The 18304-nt window shown below is 56.2% G+C and overlaps 1 protein-coding gene across 2 annotated transcripts; it reads left to right on the forward strand.

Annotated features, from left to right (window-relative positions):
* Positions 1–215: 215 nt before the first annotated feature.
* On the forward strand, positions 216–17906 carry KIF7 (kinesin family member 7). 2 transcript variants are annotated; one of them, XM_024207198.2, is made up of 19 exons: positions 216–302; positions 1236–1631; positions 3359–3559; positions 4940–5357; positions 6241–6775; positions 7756–7893; positions 8357–8584; positions 8997–9148; positions 9847–9956; positions 11176–11328; positions 12259–12461; positions 12692–12889; positions 13143–13247; positions 13933–14109; positions 14515–14730; positions 15149–15355; positions 15822–16020; positions 16229–16375; positions 16702–17906. In XM_024207198.2, exons 2-19 carry the CDS (start codon positions 1304–1306, stop codon positions 17097–17099), a joined length of 4113 nt encoding a protein of 1370 aa, XP_024062966.1. In that variant the 5' UTR covers positions 216–302; positions 1236–1303; the 3' UTR covers positions 17100–17906. The 2 variants fall into 2 exon arrangements, with proteins under 2 accessions (XP_024062966.1, XP_024062965.1); XM_024207197.2 differs by having other exon boundaries at positions 13143–13268; positions 16702–17905.
* The last annotated feature ends 398 nt before the right edge of the window (positions 17907–18304 follow it).

Below are 18304 nucleotides of genomic sequence, written 5' to 3' on the forward strand. Positions count from 1 at the left end.
GGGGGGGCAGGCCCCTGGCGGGTGATGACCCGGGGGGGCGGGTGGCAGGGCTATGGGGCTGATGACGCTGGAGTCGGACTCTGCGGGGGGATCATGTCGATGCCCCGGCCGGGAGGCAGGACGGGGACACTGGCCCTAGCACGGGCCGGGCTGGCGGAGTTGACGCCCCTAGTGGGGGCGGCGCTAGCGGGGCGGGACGGGACTCGAGACCCCCCATCCCGGGGCGCGCGCCTGACGCCATCCCCGTGCGCCAGGCCCCTCCGCCCGGCCTGGGGCTTGTTATTGTCCGGCCGGCTCGCGGGGTGAGTGCGGGGGCTGCCTGGGCTCAGCGCCCCGGGGCGGGACTTCCCTGGGGCGCTCGGTGACCCCCTCCCTGGGGCTCAGCCCGGTACCCCCGTCATGCCCAGCACCCTAGGGGGCTCAGTGCCCTGCGATGGGGGTATAGGCCCAGCATGGTACACCCACCACCCCAGGGTCCCTTGGCATCACCCCCCCCCCCCGCCACTGCCCTGGGATCTGTGTGGTGACCCTCTTCTCCCACCTCGCTCTCCCATCTGGAGGGACTCAGGGCACCCCTCCTGTCTCCAGCTGGCTCAGCGGGGCAGCACTTCCCCCCACCCTCCCGAAGCCCTTGGGGAGATTTAAGGGTCTGTATGTACCTGCGGGGGTGGGGATTTGCTAGGGCCCTGGGTAGTTATGGAGAGTGCTGCCCTCCTGGTTAGTGGTGGTGCCCAGAGGCCTTGGTAGGTGGCACCAAGAGGCACAGATTACCAGTTGTGCCCATGTCCCCAGCCTATCCCCATTTTAATCAGATGAGTGGGGGAAGGGAGTGACCCACATGTCACCAGGGCAGAGTCAAGGTGAAGTGGATGAACTCCAGGGACGGGAGACATCGTTCAGGCTGTGCATGGGGAGCTGGAGGAGATTCACAATGGGGAAATGCAGACTGACTATGGGGATAAAGTCCTGGCTCTGGGGTTGAGCTGGCTGGGGAATGGTCCCCCAAGAAATGTGTGGGAGCTCCAAAACTAAAGGATGTGTGAAACAAGACTGGATAAAGCTCTAGTAAATGTACAGTAGGTCCTAGCCCTGCACCGACACCGGGTAGCTGGATCCGGGTATTTTTCCAGCTCCACTCTGCATCCCTCAATCAGATCATCAGGAACCTTTCTCGATGGTTGCTCAGAGGCAATTGCTGGCGTGAATCTACATTAACCCAGTTTCTCTCCTTACAGCATGTGGGCAGAGAGATGGTGCCGGCACCTGACTTCGGGCTCTCTTGACTTTGCTGCGATTGCTGACCATGGGTCTGAAAGCTGAGGCCCAGCCTCGAGCTGAGGAGACTCCCGTCAGAGTGGCTGTGCGCATTCGACCCCTGCTGCCCAAGGAGCTGTTGCACGGACACGAGGCCTGCCTGCATGGAGACCCAGAGACCAACGAGGTGACCCTGGGGCGTAACCGCCATTTCCACTTTGATGCTGTGTTCACTGAATCCTCAAACCAGGAGTCGGTGTATGGCGCCTGCGTGCAGCCGCTGGTCGAGGCCTTCTTTGAAGGCTTCAATGTTACTGTGTTTGCTTATGGCCAGACAGGCTCGGGCAAAACCTACACCATTGGGGAAGCAAGTGTCTGTGAGTATCTGGAGAAGTAGCACCTTCCTAGTCTTGTCCCCCCTTGATGCATGTGTAGCAATGGTTCCCTCCTCCATCCACTGCCCAGGGCCTGATTGTGAGCAGGGCAGATGGGACTTCTTGGGCTAGTTTAGTAATAATAGCATGAAAAGCTGGTGATAGTGCAACCTCAGGGCTGAGAAATGAAGCAGGCAAAAAGTTGAGGAAATGCGAAGGCTCCTCAGCTTGTCCTGCACCTGTACCAAGAGAGGACACATCTCTTTCTGGTGCCCAGTTGATAGTAAGCCTTTATGTTTAGCTGCAAAACTAGACACTGCACATACATAGTATTTTTCTGTGTCTGATGTAATATTCCCATAGGAGCCTGATGTAACTTTTGCAAAACTATTCATCCACTGGCTTGAGATCAATAACTGTGTTTGAGCAGCCCATGAAGTATGGTTGCCACTTGGTTGTCTTGGGAAGGTCAAGCAAGGAGATTGTTTTGTGATTTTTCTAAGGGTGTCTTCACCTTTGACTTCCCTGAGCCTTGCTTCCTTTATTTCTCAGAGCTGTTCTACACTAAAAACTTACATCAGCATAGCTACATCTCTCGGAGTGTGAAAAATCCACACCCCTCAGAGATGCCGACCTAACCCACAGTATGGACAGTGTTAGGTCAATGGAAGAATTCTTCCATCAATCTAGCTACTGCCTCTCAGGGAGGTGGATTAACTAGACCGATGGGAGAAACCCTCCCGCCGCTGTAGCAAGTGTCTATGCTGAAGTGCTACAGCAGTACTGCTATAGCTGTTTAAGTGTAACATACCCTAACTCAGCCTTAACAGAAGGAGTTTTGCATTTAATTTCATTGTAGGTTTTTGTTGTTGCAATTTCCTTTTTCCCCTTTTCTTGAGCTTCCGCTGTTCAGTTCCCATAAATGCTTTTACACTGAAGGGTTGGCTGTTTTGGTACCTAAGGCTCCTTAAAATATTTACTGCGCATGTGCAGAAAGATAGCTATAAAAATACCGAATTGCTTTTATGTGTTCAAGTTTGGCTTGACTTCTTCTTTTGCAGTTAGGAGTCTTCATGCCAAGTTTGAGGCTTATAACTTCAGATGGTTTGGGGAGATGGAGGACCCCCCCCCCCCAAAAAAAAATCAATGTAAAACTTAATTTAATTTAAAGAAATTCTCAGCCCAGAAGAACTTTTTTTTTTATTGGAGAAAGTTCTGAGCAGTGCTGGATTCAAATGCAATCACATTTCAGCCTCAGCCATAATGGTTGCGACCTACAGATATTATAATTTACTTTTCTCTCTTTAAGAGAGCACTTTACAACTCCATACATGCAGTGTCTCCAGACACAAGCGCGAGTGCAGAAACAGTGAGGACATGGGCATAGTTTGGCTGTGGGAACACTCACACCCAGGTTAGGTTAACTGTACTGTGAAGACATACCCTAAGATGCACTATCTCTGGGTGAAGGGCAGCAGGAATGCAACAGTGGGTTGAGGGGAATTTTGGACAAGGACCCTAGGACCTCCTATGAGAAGTGCTCCTTGGGGCCTTTAATATGGACCCTCACTGCTGAGCACATGGGATGGTGTGAGGCTGGTCCCTGTGGCATACTGTCCTTGCGGCATGAGATGTGCTCTGCTTTGATTGCCCCCTGCTGCACACCACACTGGAGTTGGCTCTCTGGGCATCCACTGCTTCTGATGATTGTGTCTGTCTCTCCCTGCCAGCTTCTATCAATGAGGATGAGCAGGGCATCATCCCACGTGCCATGGCGGAGACCTTCAAACTCATTGATGAGAATGACCTGATTGACTACACAGTCAGAGTCTCCTACCTGGAGGTGTATAAGGAGGAGTTCCAGGACCTGCTGCAAGTGGAAACGGCCAGCAAGGACATCCAGATCCGTGAGGACGACAAGGGCAATATTGGTACATGTGACTGCTCTTAGACTCCCCTCCTGGACTGACTCCCGTGGCCAGGGCTGGACGCGTGTTCCTGCAAAGCAGTGCACCGTGCTTCTGCCCTGACAAAGAAGCGATTGCCTCCATTACTCTTCCCCAGCCCTTACTCTGAAACTTATGAATGGTGACCACGGCTGGGACTCAGGTTTTTGGCTACTATAGCATGCAGTTACTGAATACGGGGCATAACATGTGCTCTGACTGGGGGGGCCCAGCTGTGAGGCTTTATCTAAGGGCCTTTTTTTCCAAATGTGGGTGGAGCAACATCCCTTCCAACATCTTCAGTAACTCAGCTGTGCAGGTCCCCTGGGGCTGGAAATGCATTTCACAGGTGGCCATTTAACGTGGGGGCAAAAGGAAGTCTCCTGGCGCCTGAGATCTCACTCGCTGTCCATGCAGCTGACCTTGGCTAGCAGGCTCTGCTGAACAGTGCAAGGAGAGCTTTCCTATAGCCCCATCGGCACTGGGCTCTCACCTTTGAACACTAGCCACGTGCCCAGTAGTTACGTTATGCACAGAAAGTAATTGTGGCCAAACAAACCCACACTAGCCTTGGGGTGGGTTCCCTGTCTTCTAGGGGCAGCTCCGGATTACATATTCTCTTAGGCTAGTGGAATATTTGAAGGGCATTTGGCATTGCTAGGACAATATTGGATGAGACACCAGCCTTAGTTCAGTGCTGCTCTGCTGCCTGGTGTCTCTGGTCCGTTCCCTCTGCAATTCCTGGGTTCCAGCGGCACCATGTGATGGTGAGGGCAGCAGTCGGCATGGAAGGGGTCTAAAGGGATGCCCTCAGGGTGCAGGTCTCCATTTTCAGCAACACTTGAGATTTGTGGCCCCTCGCCTTTCTCAGGCACCGTCGGCTCTGAGAAGCTCAGCCGGGGTATGCTGTGGAGGCCTCCAAAGGGATTATATGCGATCGGGACCAACATTTCAGTCCTGGGGCTGTTCCCAAGGGTAGCTAAGCAACCTCATTTTTCTGCTTCGCTACATCTGTGCTACGCCCATTATTTCTTTGGTGAGGCTGGGGTGGAAGGGTTTGTCCCCCAAACAAATGAGCCAGCGTTGGTTGCTTAAAATAGATGCCTATGGCTGAATGCAGGGGCGTGGCCCATGATGAATTAGCTGGGTGTACAGACTGGCCCTTTCAAGCAACCCTACAATAACAAACGGGTGTACCCTGCTGACTGGAGGAAAACCCTTTGGGTAGGAAACAGATTTCCCTTCTGAGAGTCCCAACTGCCCTTCCACCCCCGCTGAACATCCTAGCTGTCTTTGTGTGGCTTTCCCTGGCAGTGTGTGAGTATCCATTCCAGCGCCGTCACTGCCGTGTTTGTCTCGTTGCAGTGCTGTATGGGGTGAAGGAAACAGAAGTCGAGGGGCTGGATGAGGTCCTGAGCCTGCTGGAAATGGGCAACACGGTCAAGCACACGGGAGCCACCCACATCAACACACAGTCGAGCCGTTCGCACACCATCTTCACAGTAACCATGGAGCAGCGGCGCGGTGCCGGCCGGCTCACCCACCTCACCCTCCACGACAGGGCCTCCGTTCCGGCCTCCGGCCAAGTCCTGGCTTCCAAATTCCACTTTGTGGACCTGGCGGGCTCAGAGCGGGTGGTGAAGACTGGAAACACAGGGGAGCGCCTGAAGGAGAGTATCCAGATCAACAGTGGTCTGCTGGCTCTGGGCAATGTGATCAGCGCCTTGGGAGACCCCCGCAGGAAATGCAGCCACATTCCCTACAGGGATTCCAAAATCACCAGGTACCCCGTGGTGCCTGGCCACCCACATCACTCTGCTCATCTGGCTGGTGCTCTCTTAGCCCCGTAGCAAGGACACCAGCCTTCTTTACTCCTTCCCAGCATGCCGAGGGGTTTGGCTGGGTCTTGGCCACCCTTGCCCAGTCAGGGTTGGTGGCTGCCACAGTTGAATTTGCCAGGTCTCTTGTCCCTGCTGCTCTCACTTGGAGGCTCTCTGACTGGTTCTGAAGGGGTCAGCTGGCCATCTCTCCAAAAGGCCACAGGTATCCAGGCCTGTCAGTCCATCCTGTTTGGCTGGAGGGGTCGCTGAGAAGCAGGGCGCCAAGGATACGCGTGAAAGTCCAGCTTGTTCCAATGCTGCTTCACTGTAAAACATTAGGCTGGGTGGCCTGCGCTGCTGTGGCTCAGGGCACTGGGAGTGGGGTATGGAGGCTCCTATCCGTTCCTGCCTAGCAGTGACTAGCAGATGCTCCCATCAGATGGGGTTGGGGCCTGTGTGAAGTAAGGTGGTCTCAGTCTAGTTCCTAGCCCGGACAGGATCACATAACCGGCCCCCTTGTTGGCATGCCCAGCAGAGGTTATTGGAGCCCCTCTTACCCCCAGAAGTGGCTGCTGCACTGGAGGCATTTTCACCAGAGGTCAGTATGAGGGATGCTTGCAGTGCTTCAGGCTGTGCTCTCCCTCTCCCGTAGGAACATACAGCAACTCAGGGCTGTTGTCCTGGCCCCTTTCCCCAGCACTGAGCTGATGGTAAAGCATTTTGTACCCCTGGGTTTACCCTGTCAGAGGGGTGGTGCTGTGAATACCCTGTCAGCCCCTGGCATGTCTGCTGTAGTGTGGGCTGCAGCCCCTAGCTCTGATCTGATGTCTCCGCTCTTCTCCTTAGGATCCTGAAAGACTCCCTTGGGGGGAATGCCCAGACTGTCATGATCGCCTGTGTCAGCCCTTCCTCCTCTGACTTCGATGAGAGTCTCAACACTCTGAACTATGCCAGCCGAGCTCAGAACATCAAGAACAAGGCCATGGTGAACTGCCGCAGGGAGACGGAGCATGTAGAGGAGCTGCAGCTTCAAATAAAGAACCTGCAGAAGGCGCTGGAGCAGCGGCACCGCTCGGAGACCCGTATCATAAACCGCTCCGACACAGCCAAGCGGTGCCCACAAGAGCACCCGGCCCGCTTGCTGGCAGAGTGCGCTCACTACAGGACATGCACGGACGCTGCCTACCAGCTCCTGATGGAACTGCAGGGGGAGAGCAACCTGACGGTGGAGCAGATCCTGCGGGTGAAGGAGTGGTTGTGTGCGGTTGAGAGCGAGAGGAGCGAGCTGACCTCTGCCTCTGGACTGGATAGCGGCATTGAGAGCACCTCGGCAGAGGATCGGCGTCCCAAGGCACAAGGCTCAAAGTTGCCACGGACTCAGGTATTGGGGTGTCAGCCTTGTTTGGGCACTGGGCAGTGAGAAGTGTCAGTATGGTATTGCCTGCCCCAGGCCAGGCTACACAGGCGGTGATGCTTGGTGCTAGAGCAGAGTGCTAGGAAGCCCCTGGGGAGGACAGTAAAGGAAAAGCTGCACTGACAGAGGGAAAGAAGAGAATGAGATGAGGTTGTCTCTGTATTAGGCCCTCATTAGAGCTCATCTGTGGGCGGGCGCAGCCTCCTGGGGTAGAGGGGAGTAGTACTCCCTATGAGAGAGGAAGGATGGGCCAATGGTTAGGGCTAGCCTGGGACTTGGGAGACGTAGGTTCAGTTTCGGTTCCCTCTGAATAACTAAGCAGTCCCTGTCCTCTGTGGAGGACAAAGTGCTTCTCAGACATCAACTAGGAAAGCTTCCCAATCCCTCTGAGGTCCCTCCCGCCTGCCTTCCCACTGAAAGGCAGCTGCTGTTGGGGTGGAAAGCAGCATCCACACAGGGAGTGTGGCCGGGGAGTGAGGGAGAAGCCTGGATCCTGCTGGCAGATGGTAGCGAGGCAGAACGGTGGCTGGGTACCAGTGGGATTTTTTTAAATGTGAAATTAAACTAGCTTCAAATGTCGTTTGGAACGTCCCTACTCCTCTGGTGGGGAAAGCGGCTGTAGAGCTAGAGACGTTATTTCAATGAGTCGGGGCGGGAGTGTGTGTGTTGGGGGAGCACATCCTGCAGAGGGAATGGCCAGCACTGCAACTCTTTCCTCCCAGCAGCGTCCCCCAATGCAGCCTGACTTAGTAACGGTCTAAATAACATCTTTCCCCTCGGGCCTGTCACCCCAATCACTCGGGGAGGAGTGAACCGGTCTTTGTGTCTGACTGGTGAGACACCGTACAGCAGACATACCTGTTTGTGCCGCGTGTGGGGCAGGGAGAGGAGCACAGTGATGTTTGGGGGGTTACTGATGCCGTCTCTCTTCCCTTCCCTGGGGGCAGGTGAGCACAGAGAAAGCACGTGAGGCAGCCAGAGACGAGCACCTGGCCCAGCTGCAGAGACAGGTGGAGCGTCTGGAGGAGGAGAACCGGGACTTCCTAGCTGCCCTGGAGGATGCCATGGAGCAGTACAAACTGCAGGTACTGCTAGCCTCCGCCCATACCCAGGGGAATCTCGGACCCAGCCGTCCCCTCCCCTTCCTGTTGCCTGCAATCTGCACCTCTCTGTCCTGATGGGCAAACCCTCCCTGCACCCTCCTGGGGACACTTGCTCCCTTTTCAACCTTCACCCACCTTTAGTCCTCAGAGAATGGGCCCAGCTAGGGAGCCTTTAATTTCAAATGCTGCCTGGCCTGTGCTGTAGATTCTTCCTTCTGGGGTGGGATTTTCCTGTTGGGTTTTTAGTGCCCCCCACACTCTCCCCAAACCCAGGCAAATCTCCCTGCCTATCTCATCTCTCCTATTAATCTGCCACCCCTCTTCTGGATGGCACAGACAGCGGGGGCGGGCAATCAGGGAGAGTGCAGCATGTCCTGTTTGCTAATGTGCTAGCAGCAGGCCTGAGAGACGCGTGGGGGAAACCCCATCTTCCGTTGTTTTTCAGAGCGACAAGTTGCAGGAGCAGCAAGATGCCATCTCAGAGCTCCACGTGCGCCTGGAGATGGCGATGCCAAACCTGCAGGTGCCCGAGCTGCTGCAAAACGTTCACCTGGTGGAGCTCGCCCAGAGACCTCACACGGCCCCGCTGGATACCGCGCGGTCCCATGGCCTCAGCCTGGTCCAGTCGAGGCTGCCCCTCACCAGCCAGAGCAGGAGAGTCCATTGTGGAAAGGTGGGTGTGGAAGTCATTTCCACGGGTGCTTGCTCTTGGGAAGGGCTGGTTTCTGGTCTGGCTCCCCTGACCAGAGGAGCTGGCCTTTCCCACGGTCAGTCTCTATCTCGGCCCTAGGCGTGGGTGTTGTCCTCCCTGCTGTGGAGCCTTTGCTCAGTTTGGGGAAAAACTGGTTTCAACCAAGTCTGAGCACTTACAAATCGCATCCCGAGCCCAGGCTGCAGGTAAAGCCTTGTGTGCTGCACAGCTGGGAGCAGCTGGCTGGGTCCAGGAACTCACCAGCCCTGCTCACAAAGCCACTGAGCTCCACATTGTCTCCCCTCTTTATAACTCAGTGCCCCCTCCTGAGCCCTGGCTCTTGCGCAGTGTGTCCATGTTTCCGTGCATGACCCCCCTCCTCTGTCCCGAACAGCTCAGCAGCAGCCCATCCCACCTGGGGGAGGACCAAAGCCGTGCCCGCGGTCTGGAGGCCAAAGACGTGATGCAGATGAGGGAGAGCAGTGAGGACTCTGAGCCATCCTGGGAGGAAGAGGGGGAGCAGAAACGGTCCCTGCACCAGCGCAGGTGAGTGGAGGCTGCACACACGGGAACGTCAGCCGGGGCCGCTCACTGAACACCATGTCTGCTTCCCCTGATTAAGGACTTGTCCCACCGCCAGCCAGAGACTCCTGCACCAGGAATTGGGCTGACTCTAAATGAGCCCCCTCGGAGCCCTTAGCCAGGCGGGTGCCATGTCCCCTAAGCCCGAGAGGCACTTGTAGAACTACAGAAACCAAACCGGAAGAGTCAGGAAAAGCGCGTGTGTTTGTAATGGCCAAACGCAGATTAGCGTCTAACTGCTCGGCGAGGCTGGTGCTGGCGGAGGGCAGAGGTGCTGGCCTGATGGCCCCGGAGACTGAGCCCACCCTGCACAGCACAGGCCGGGGCAGTTCAAGCTTCCTCCTTCTGTATCTCGGTCCTGATTTGGAGGGGCCATTTTTAGAGGTGAGAGGTGAGCTCCATCTCTGGGGCCTTCAGCCCTTGGCCAACTGCTGGCTTGGGGAATGTGAGCACCTGTTCACTGGGAAGTGGACTGAGATGGATTTGAGTCTGCTGCTTCATTCCTGATCCCAGCCCCTCTGAAACCCATTCCCACGGAGCACAAGGGCAGCCTCGTCCCTCTCTGCTGGGCTAGTGCCATGTGGTAGGCTTGGAGCAGGTTCCTTCTTCCCTCAGCTGTAGCTGAGCCCGCACCCAGCTAAACTGATTTGCTGCTATTCTAGAAATGGGATCCGAAGCTGGAGCAAGAAGGACGTTTCCAGCAAGGGGTGTGAGGAGCAGAGCAGAGGCAACTCGTTGCCCATGCAGGAGGAGCCCCCGGAGCTGCCCAAAGGTAAGTGGAGACTGTATCCGGGGGGAATCTTCTGAAGGCTGGTGATGCCCTCAGCCCCTGTTGGCTGGGCTCCTCACCGCTGCCATGTGCTCTGCTCTGGAAAAGAAAGGTGGTGCAGGGGCATCTAGGGTTACCATTCGTCCGGATTCCCCCGGACATGTCCAGCTTTTTAAGCTAAAAATAGCGTCCGGGGGGAATTTGTAAATGTCCGGACTTCCCCCTGATGCAGAGCGCGCAGGGTTAACAGTGCTGCCGCCGACGGTGTTACTTACATGGGGCTCCGACACTCAGCCAGAGAGAGCACGTCCTCCTCCCTCCCTCCCTCCCTCCCTCCCTGCATGGCAGATCGGCTCCGGGAGTCTGGAGCTCCTCCCCCACTGTTGCCCAGCGTCTGACAAGCAGCTCAGGCAGTTCCTGAGCAAGCTCACGGAGACATTAGGTGAAGAAAGGCCAACAAGGGGGGCAGGGGGTCGGAGAAGGGGCAGGGAGGTTTTGGAGGGGCAGTCAAGAGACGGGGGGGGTCGGGAGTTTGGGGGGGGCTTTTTGGGGGGGGTGGAGAAGGGTTGGGGCAGGGGGGGCCCAGGGGTCTGGCTGGGGGTGGGGGTGTGGATAAGGGTTGGGGCAGTCAGGGTACAGGTAGGGGGTAGAGTCCTAGGGGACCAGTTAGGATTGGGGGAGGGTCTCAGGAGGGGGCAGTCAGGGGACAAGAGGCAGGGAGGCTTAGGTAGGGGGTGGAGTCCTGGGGGGCAGTTAGGGGCAGGGGTCCCAGGAGGGGGCAGTCAGGGGACAAGGAGCGGGGGGAGGGTTGGGGGTTCTGAGGGGGGGAAGTGGGAGGGGCAGGGGCAGGGCTAGGGCAGGATGGGGTGGGGCTCCTCCCGTCCTCTTTTTTGCTTGCTGGATTATGGTAACCCTAGGGGCATCCAGACTGCTCAACCTAGGCCAGAGCCTGAGGGCTACCATGACTAGTGCAGAACGGAGCAAATTGTGGCCCAGCCGGAGCAAATTGTGGCCCAACCGCTTTTCTCAAGATGGAGCATTGCATGCTGGGATCTGTAGTCTTTGAGGGTTGTAGCGGTGTATTAAAGATGAGGGCAACCATGGACAGCGTTCCACCAGATCTAGGCCACAGCATTATTGGCTTGATGTCCCCTCTCCACCTTGCTTTTGGGCTGGCAGCTTCCTGGGCGAGGTCCTGAAGCAGGCTCGCTCTGTGTTGCAGAGGTCTGCAGGAGGAGGGAGCTGGCTGGTCCCAGGGAAGGCCTTTCAGGGAAGGACTCGGAGCGGCGGCTGGTGCAAGCCCAGCAGAAGATCCGGGAGCTTGCAATAAACATTCGCATGAAGGAGGAGCTGATCGCAGAGCTCATCAAGACAGGTGCAGAGCTGCTGGTGTGGTGATGTTCCTGTCAGGGAGGCTTGGGGGCTCTTGGGATTACACCTATGGGAGGAGGTGCTGAATCTCTGCCTGTCTTCTCTCCTGGAGGGACATTGTTCCCTCTGTTCCTCCAACTCTGCTTCCCTCCCTGTGCGCCTTCCCCATTAGGCCAGGTTCGCAGTGTGCTGAGTGACCTTCCCTGCCACACTTGTTACCATGAGCATAGCCCCACTCCCTGGATCTGGCCCACGCTCGCCTGCATCTTGTGGGGCTTGCTCTTACTGCTAGCAAGGGGACTCTCTCTCCTCAGCAGGGAAGTGGGCCCTGTGCCCAGCCTCAGCAAATACCGACTGAACCCTTGCATGCAGTATAAGACAGTCCCCCCTCAGCCATCTCGCTCCCCCCCTGTCCACGCTAGTGCTGCTTCTGCCACCACCTGCTGGTTGAGATCCTTCCTCTTGGCTTCTCCTCCAGCTCCCTCATTGGAGGAGCTGAGGTAAGGAAGGGTGCTGACTGGAAGAAGGGGAGGAGTCACAGGATCCAGCCCCATCTACTCTGACCAGCTGTCACAAAAGCTAGAGCAGGGATTGCTGGAGATCAGACCAGCAGGGTATGCTGCAGTGGGGCTTCCTGCCGGATGAGCCAAGAGAAGGGTGGGGCGAGGTGGGAAATCTGATCCCCAGGGAAGGGAAGTGACTCTGTCTGTGCACCTGTGCAACAGGCCCGGGACAGCACCAGCTCGTGCCCTGCGGAGGCTATTCTAGCACAGCCCAGTGTCCCAATGCAACAACTGCTGCTCCTGATGGGCTGGCGAATGCCTGAAGCTGCAGGTCCATACAGGCCCTTGGCGTTGCTGTGCCACCTGGAAGGGAGCGGGGGCGGGAGGGGGCAGAGCAGTTGGTGACAGTGTGGATTCCCTGGTGGTTTCAGGCAAGGATGCCCAGGCCATGAACAGACAGTACTGCCAGAAGATCTTTGAGCTGGAGCAGGAGGCGGAGCAGGTGCGAGCGGAGCTGAGCAGTGGCCAGAAGCAGCTGCAGGAACTGGAGGGGAAGGAGCCCCAGGACCCTGGAGAGAAATGCAAACTGCAGGAATATCGCACGAGGGTTGCGGCAGCCCAGAGCAAGGCCCGGGTCAGTGTGAGCGCGGGGTCCTCGCCTCTCTGCCCCAGCTGGGAGGAGTTGAAGCACTTGCAGGCTGAGCACAGCTTGCTTGCCCCGGGCTGTGGCTCCTGTGTCTGTGGGGTTGTCAAAGGAGTAGGGTTGGGGGCGCGCTCTCTCTAAAGGCTATCAGGGGTTCTCCGAAGGGCCGGGTGGTATCCGATTTCCTGGCCTCAAGTCTAAGGGCAGCCATCCCATGGCAGGTGCTGCGAGAGAAGAAGCAAGTGACGGAGAGGCTGGTGTCGCTGTCTGCCCAGAGCGAGAAGCGGGTGCGGGAGCTGGAAAGGAACGTCCAGCTGATGCGGCGGCAGCAGGGGCAGCTGCAGAGACGCCTGCGTGAGGAGACGGAGCAGAAACGCCGCCTGGAGATGGAGATGCACAAGCGGCAGCACCGAGTCAAGGTAAGAGCTCGACCCCTGGGTGCCAGCCAAGGGCAGAGGGTAGCGCTGGTGTGTGTCCGTGTGTCCTCACCAGCAGCAGGTTGCCGAGGGGAGCCTGTACTGCATTTTCTGGAGTAACAGCTTGGCCCAATGAGTTGAGTCTGAGGCTGTGAGGGCTCCAGCCCCGTCTGTCAGTCTGAGCTCCTGGGCTCGGGATCAACCTGTTCTCCTCCCACTTCACCCCCAAACTAACGGCTGCTCCCCCGCTGTGCAGGAGCTGGAACTGAAGCATGAGCAGCATCAGAAGATCCTGCGCATCAAGACGGAGGAGATTGCAGCTTTCCAGAGGAAACGGAGGAGCGGCAGCAATGGCTCTGTGGTCAGTCTGGAGCAGCAGCAGGTACATAGCGGTGACCCGTCTGTTCAAATGGGGTAGGCACTTAGGGGAGTCCTGCACCAGATTGGTAATGTCAGCAAAGGTGTCTGGCCCCCATGCCCTGATTGGCAGCTGTCCCTGGAATCGCCCCCCAGGAAGGACAGACTGAGCTTGACCCACATCCCCTAACATTCACTGTATCCTCCTTCCCTATGGGGCAAAGCTCACATGCAGCCTCTGCTCTGAGCCCCACATATTCCTGGGACCTGAAGTGCACTGACCTATCCTAGCCAGGACCCTCCTGAGCACCAGTAATCCCAAATGGCTGGGGCATGCAGCAGCTGTGATGAAGCCTTGTCTGTTAGACGGATGACAGGTGCTTAGGACATTAACCTGTTACTCAGGAAACCTGGGTTCGATTCTCTATTCTGCCACAGACTTCCTGTGTGCCCTTTGGCAAGTCCCTTAGCCTCTGCGTGCCTCAGTTCCTCCTCGGTACACTGGGGGTAAGAGCACTGCCCTAGCTCAGAGGGGTGTGTGAGGATAATTCCATTAAGGGGTGAAGCATTCAGATCTGCAGTGATGGGGCCAGAGGAGTAGCTAGTAGAAACTTCCACCCCCCCAGACCTAACCTCCCTCCTGTCAGTGACCACATCCTTCCCCCATCCTCTCCCTTTCTTTCCATCAGAAAATCGAGGAGCAGAAGAAGTGGCTGGACCTGGAAATGGACAAAGTCCTTGAGCAGCGTCGCGCCCTGGACGAGCTGGAGGACGAGCTGAGGAAACGGGAAGCCATAGTGGCCAAAAAGGAAGCGCTGCTGCAGGAGAAGAATGGCCTGGAGAACAAGAGACGCCGCTCCAGCCAGGTGGGATGCGGGAGGTCCCTCAGACACAGCTGCACCTGCTGGGGAATGGGGAGCGGGAGAGTGTTAGCCCTACGCTTGCAGGAGTGAGGTGCCTTGGCGGGGCTGGGGATAGGACCCCCAGGTCAGGGCTGTGGTTTGGCCTGAGGCAGCATCAGCAGAGTTTGGGGTAGAGAATAGTGCCTACACTGTGTGACTTCTGCTGACTCTGCCTTCTCCTGACCTTTAATCTGAGCCACATCTGCCTCTCCATTAAACTCCTGCCTTGGAATCTCCTCTCACTGTGGCTTGGGGGGTGGTTTGGGTTAATTGCCCTTGGCTTGCATGGGTGCTGTGGAGGGCAGTTGCAGGGCTGGGTTTCCCTTGGGGAAATGCTCAGGTGAGGCCTTGTTCCTCCTGCTCTTCCAGGCCTTGACAGATGACATCGTGCGGGTGTCCAGCCGCCTGGAACTCCTGGAAAAGGAGCTGACGGAGAAAAATGGGCAGCTCCGTCATGGCAGCGCCCACGATCAGCAGCAGATCCGGCAGGAGATCAACAGCTTGCGCCAGGAGAAGGACCAGCTGCTCAAACAAAGGCTGGAGATAGACAACAAGTTGCGCCAGGGCACCCTGCTATCCCCGGAGGTAACCAGCTGCCTTTTGGGCCCACCCCATAGCTCGTGTAGATAGTGAGAGGGTGTCTAGCAAAGGGCTGTGCGCCTAGCCTCAGAGCTACGTTGGTCACATGGAAGAAGACTGTGATGGGCCTGATTTTTGCACATCACAGTCGCTCCAAATCTAGCACAGTTGAGTACAATTGTCGCCGTGGAAGAGGCCTGAGGCTGGACAGATCTGCGGGGGGAGGCCCGCGTCTGTAGTAAGGGGCATTGGCAGAACTCTGTGTGTGTTGGATACGAGTGGAATAAGAGGGGGGGCCCTGGTAGGGTTGAAGCCCGGGTGTAGCTTGCAGATCACCTACCTGACTGTTCTGGGTGGGTTCCGCTCCCCCTCATTCTAACCCAGGAGTAACTGCAGCTCCTTTCCTCCCCCCCCCGGGCGGCAGGAAGAGCGGATCCTGTTCCAGCTGGACGAGGCTATTGAGGCTCTGGATGCTGCGATCGAGTACAAGAACGAGTCAATCACATGCAGGCAGCGGGTCCTGCGGGCCTCAGCCAGCCTGCTCTCCCAGTGCGAGATGAACCTCATGGCCAAGCTCAGCTACCTCTCCTCCTCCGAGACCCGAGCTCTGCTCTGCAAGTACTTCGATAAGGTAGGATCCAGATAGGTGCCCTGCCCCAGCCCTCCGCTCAGCTTGGGACCGTGGTGTCTAATCAAATGGTACTTCCCTCCTGCTATCTGCTGTACCTTTGCCCAGGAGTCCTGGTCCTTTGCTGGCTTTCTACTGTGAGGGGGGCAGCCCCCCTCTGTTCCTTTTGTAGCCTGGTTTCCTTATGACACAAAAGCCCCCAGTGTTGCAAGCACTCTGACTGGGGCAGAAGTGCTGGGTACCCCAGCTTGGCTCTGCTCTAGCTGGCCACCTGACATTGCTCTCAGCTGCTGCATGGCTCCCCCTGGTGGCAGTGAGGCAGCTGTGGCCCTTTGGAAGTGCTGGGCTCTATTGAAGACCAAGCCCTTTTTGCTCCTTAGCAAGAAACTGACTTGATCAGTGGAGAAGAGTGAAGCTTCCAAGCTTCAGTAAGAGTTTGACATGTGGCCTGTTCTTGGGCCCGGGGCAGGTGGTGACCCTGCGAGAGGATCAGCACAGGCAGCACATTGCTTTCTCTGAGCTGGAAATGCAGCTGGAGGAGCAACAGCAGCTGGTGTACTGGCTGGAGGTAGCTGTGGAGCGCCAGCGCCTGGAGATGGACCGCCAGCTCACCCTGCAACAGAAGGAGCATGAGCAGAACATCCAGTTCCTGCTCCAGCAGAGCCAAGGTAACGCCCCTGTCTCCCTGTGCCCATGGAGATGGACCCTGTTCTTCCCTCAAGTCAAGTGGGCTCATTGATACCCCTGCCTTAGTTAACCCTTCCATGATGGAGTTCTGTGGCCCAATGGCTCCTCCGCTTCATGGACCCTTTGCAGGGCAACTGCAGCGCGGTTTCCAAGCCCCACAGCCTGTAATAACGCTCCTTCTCTTGGTAGAGCACATGGGTGAGGGGCTGGCCAGCAGCAAGCTACAGTTTGAGGGAAGAATCCAAGTGCTGGAAAAAGAATTGAGCCGCTACATGTGGGCAAACCAGGTGCTGAACCAGAGGCTGAGTAATCTGAGCCACCCAGGACAGAGCAAAGGTGAGGAAACCCCCTGCCACCTGCTGGTCGGGGTAGGGAGTGCAGCTTGAACTTTACCCCCCAGACATGCTTTCATTTGCCTGCACGTGACCAGGTAGAAACTCCCATTCCTGTAGCAGCAAGAGTTTGAGGGGCAGGGCAGAGCCTACGCTGGGGCAGTTGCCTCTGGATTATTATCCATGCCCACTCTTTCAATGCAGAGGGGAGGGTGCCCTTCAGCAATCTCTTGCTGTAACTGGCACGCATTTGAGTTTCCCTGACTTATCTAAGGGTCAGCAGTAACTCTCCTGAGAACCACTTCCCTAACCACCTGTCTTCTCCAGCAGGAGTGGAGAGAAGCATGCTTGGAGCTGGGGACAGACCACCTGCTGTACCTGGGACCTGTGAAGAATCGGGCACTGGTATCGTGGAACAGCAGGTGCAGCTGGCTGTCACTGAAGGAAGCCATAAGTGCCGGGATGAGAATAGGGACTTGGTGCATGTACCTTTACCATCCACATGGAGGCGCTCTTCACTGCCCAGTGACAACCCCTTGGGCCCAGAGGGGATGCAGCAGAGAGAGGCAGAGTACCTGCTGAGACTGGGGCAGCCCCATGACATGGCCCTGCCATGGAACCTGGCTCCTCTGCCCAAACCCTGGAGGGAGCCGCGCAGAGCCAGCCTCAATGTTGCTCCAGTGCCCTCCCATCCAGGAATGATTGATGTCAGGAGAAACCCAGTCTAGACTTAAGCTTTGAACACTAACTGTGCACAGCGCTGGAAGAAGCCAGCATTGCCCGGTGTAGCTAGTAAATACCTTCCTGCTCTGCCTAGGCAGCTTGGCTACAAACATACTGCAGTTCACTGAGGACTGGAGTGGGAGTTAGGACATTTTCACCACAAGGAAAAATTGCTAAAAAAGCAGCTGAGGGGAGGTGTAGTCAGTTCCACTTTGGTGTTCCCAGCACAGTAGTGTTAGCTGGGCAATCTTCCCTGCCCCCAATCCACAACAGCTTCCCACAGCAGAGCTCTGGTCAGGGCCTCTACCACTATGGACTTATGTTTACAGTTCTGGAGCCTGCCTGCTCCTAGGTGGGTGTCTCCCCAAGGGAAAGCCTCTATTGGCTGCAGCAGGGGGAGCTGCTTTCTGACACTAGCACCAAGTGTGGGGGACTTGTAAATATCTTTGTAGTAACTTTTTTACATTTCTGCTGTAACTTTCTAATAAAGCAGAGTGAGTTTTATTAAATCACTTGTCACACAGCCTCCTGCACTCACTTAACCCCTGAGGATGAGGCACGGGCTTAGGAACATGGAGCCTTTCAAACAGTTATGGTAGGGCAACACTTCTGTCTGCTATGTCTTATCCATAACCTGACCCTTATGACCAGACTTGACTTAAACTTTTTTTCTTGTATTGCCATTTGATAGCAGCACGTTAAACATAGCTCCAAGGGTCTTGGATATTCATTTCAGAGGCTGGGTTAGGACAGTACGGGCTTCACAGCTGTTTCTTTCCCTAAGCTTTTAACTCACTTGATTTTTCTCCTTCTGTACGGAATAGCCTCCCGCAGAGGAGAATCCATTGCATTCTGCTTCAGGAGTAGTTGCTAAAAAGCCCTACTTATACATATTCCCAAGGGAGGGAGGTGCAGCATCTCCAAGCAGTCATGGGACTGGCCACTAATAGCATCTGTTAAGTGCCATCTGATCTTCCTTACCCAGGAGAAACTGAAATGAGAATCAGTGAGGCTGAAGCTTGGAAGGAGCCTATCATGCTATGGAAGTGCACTTCATCGTCCCCAACACCAAAGAATGAGATTTTACAGGAGAGAGAAGTTACACACAACAAGTACAATCCACATAGCACTTAGCCACCTTGCTTTTCAGGGTAGGAGAGATTTACACACCCTGTCATTTAGTAGAAAGAAGTAGCATGGTCTGAACTGT

The sequence above is a fragment of the Terrapene carolina genome, unplaced genomic scaffold (assembly GCF_002925995.2).
Source record: "Terrapene carolina triunguis isolate 2854851 unplaced genomic scaffold, T_m_triunguis-2.0 Scaffold67, whole genome shotgun sequence".
NCBI lineage: Eukaryota > Metazoa > Chordata > Testudines > Emydidae > Terrapene > Terrapene triunguis.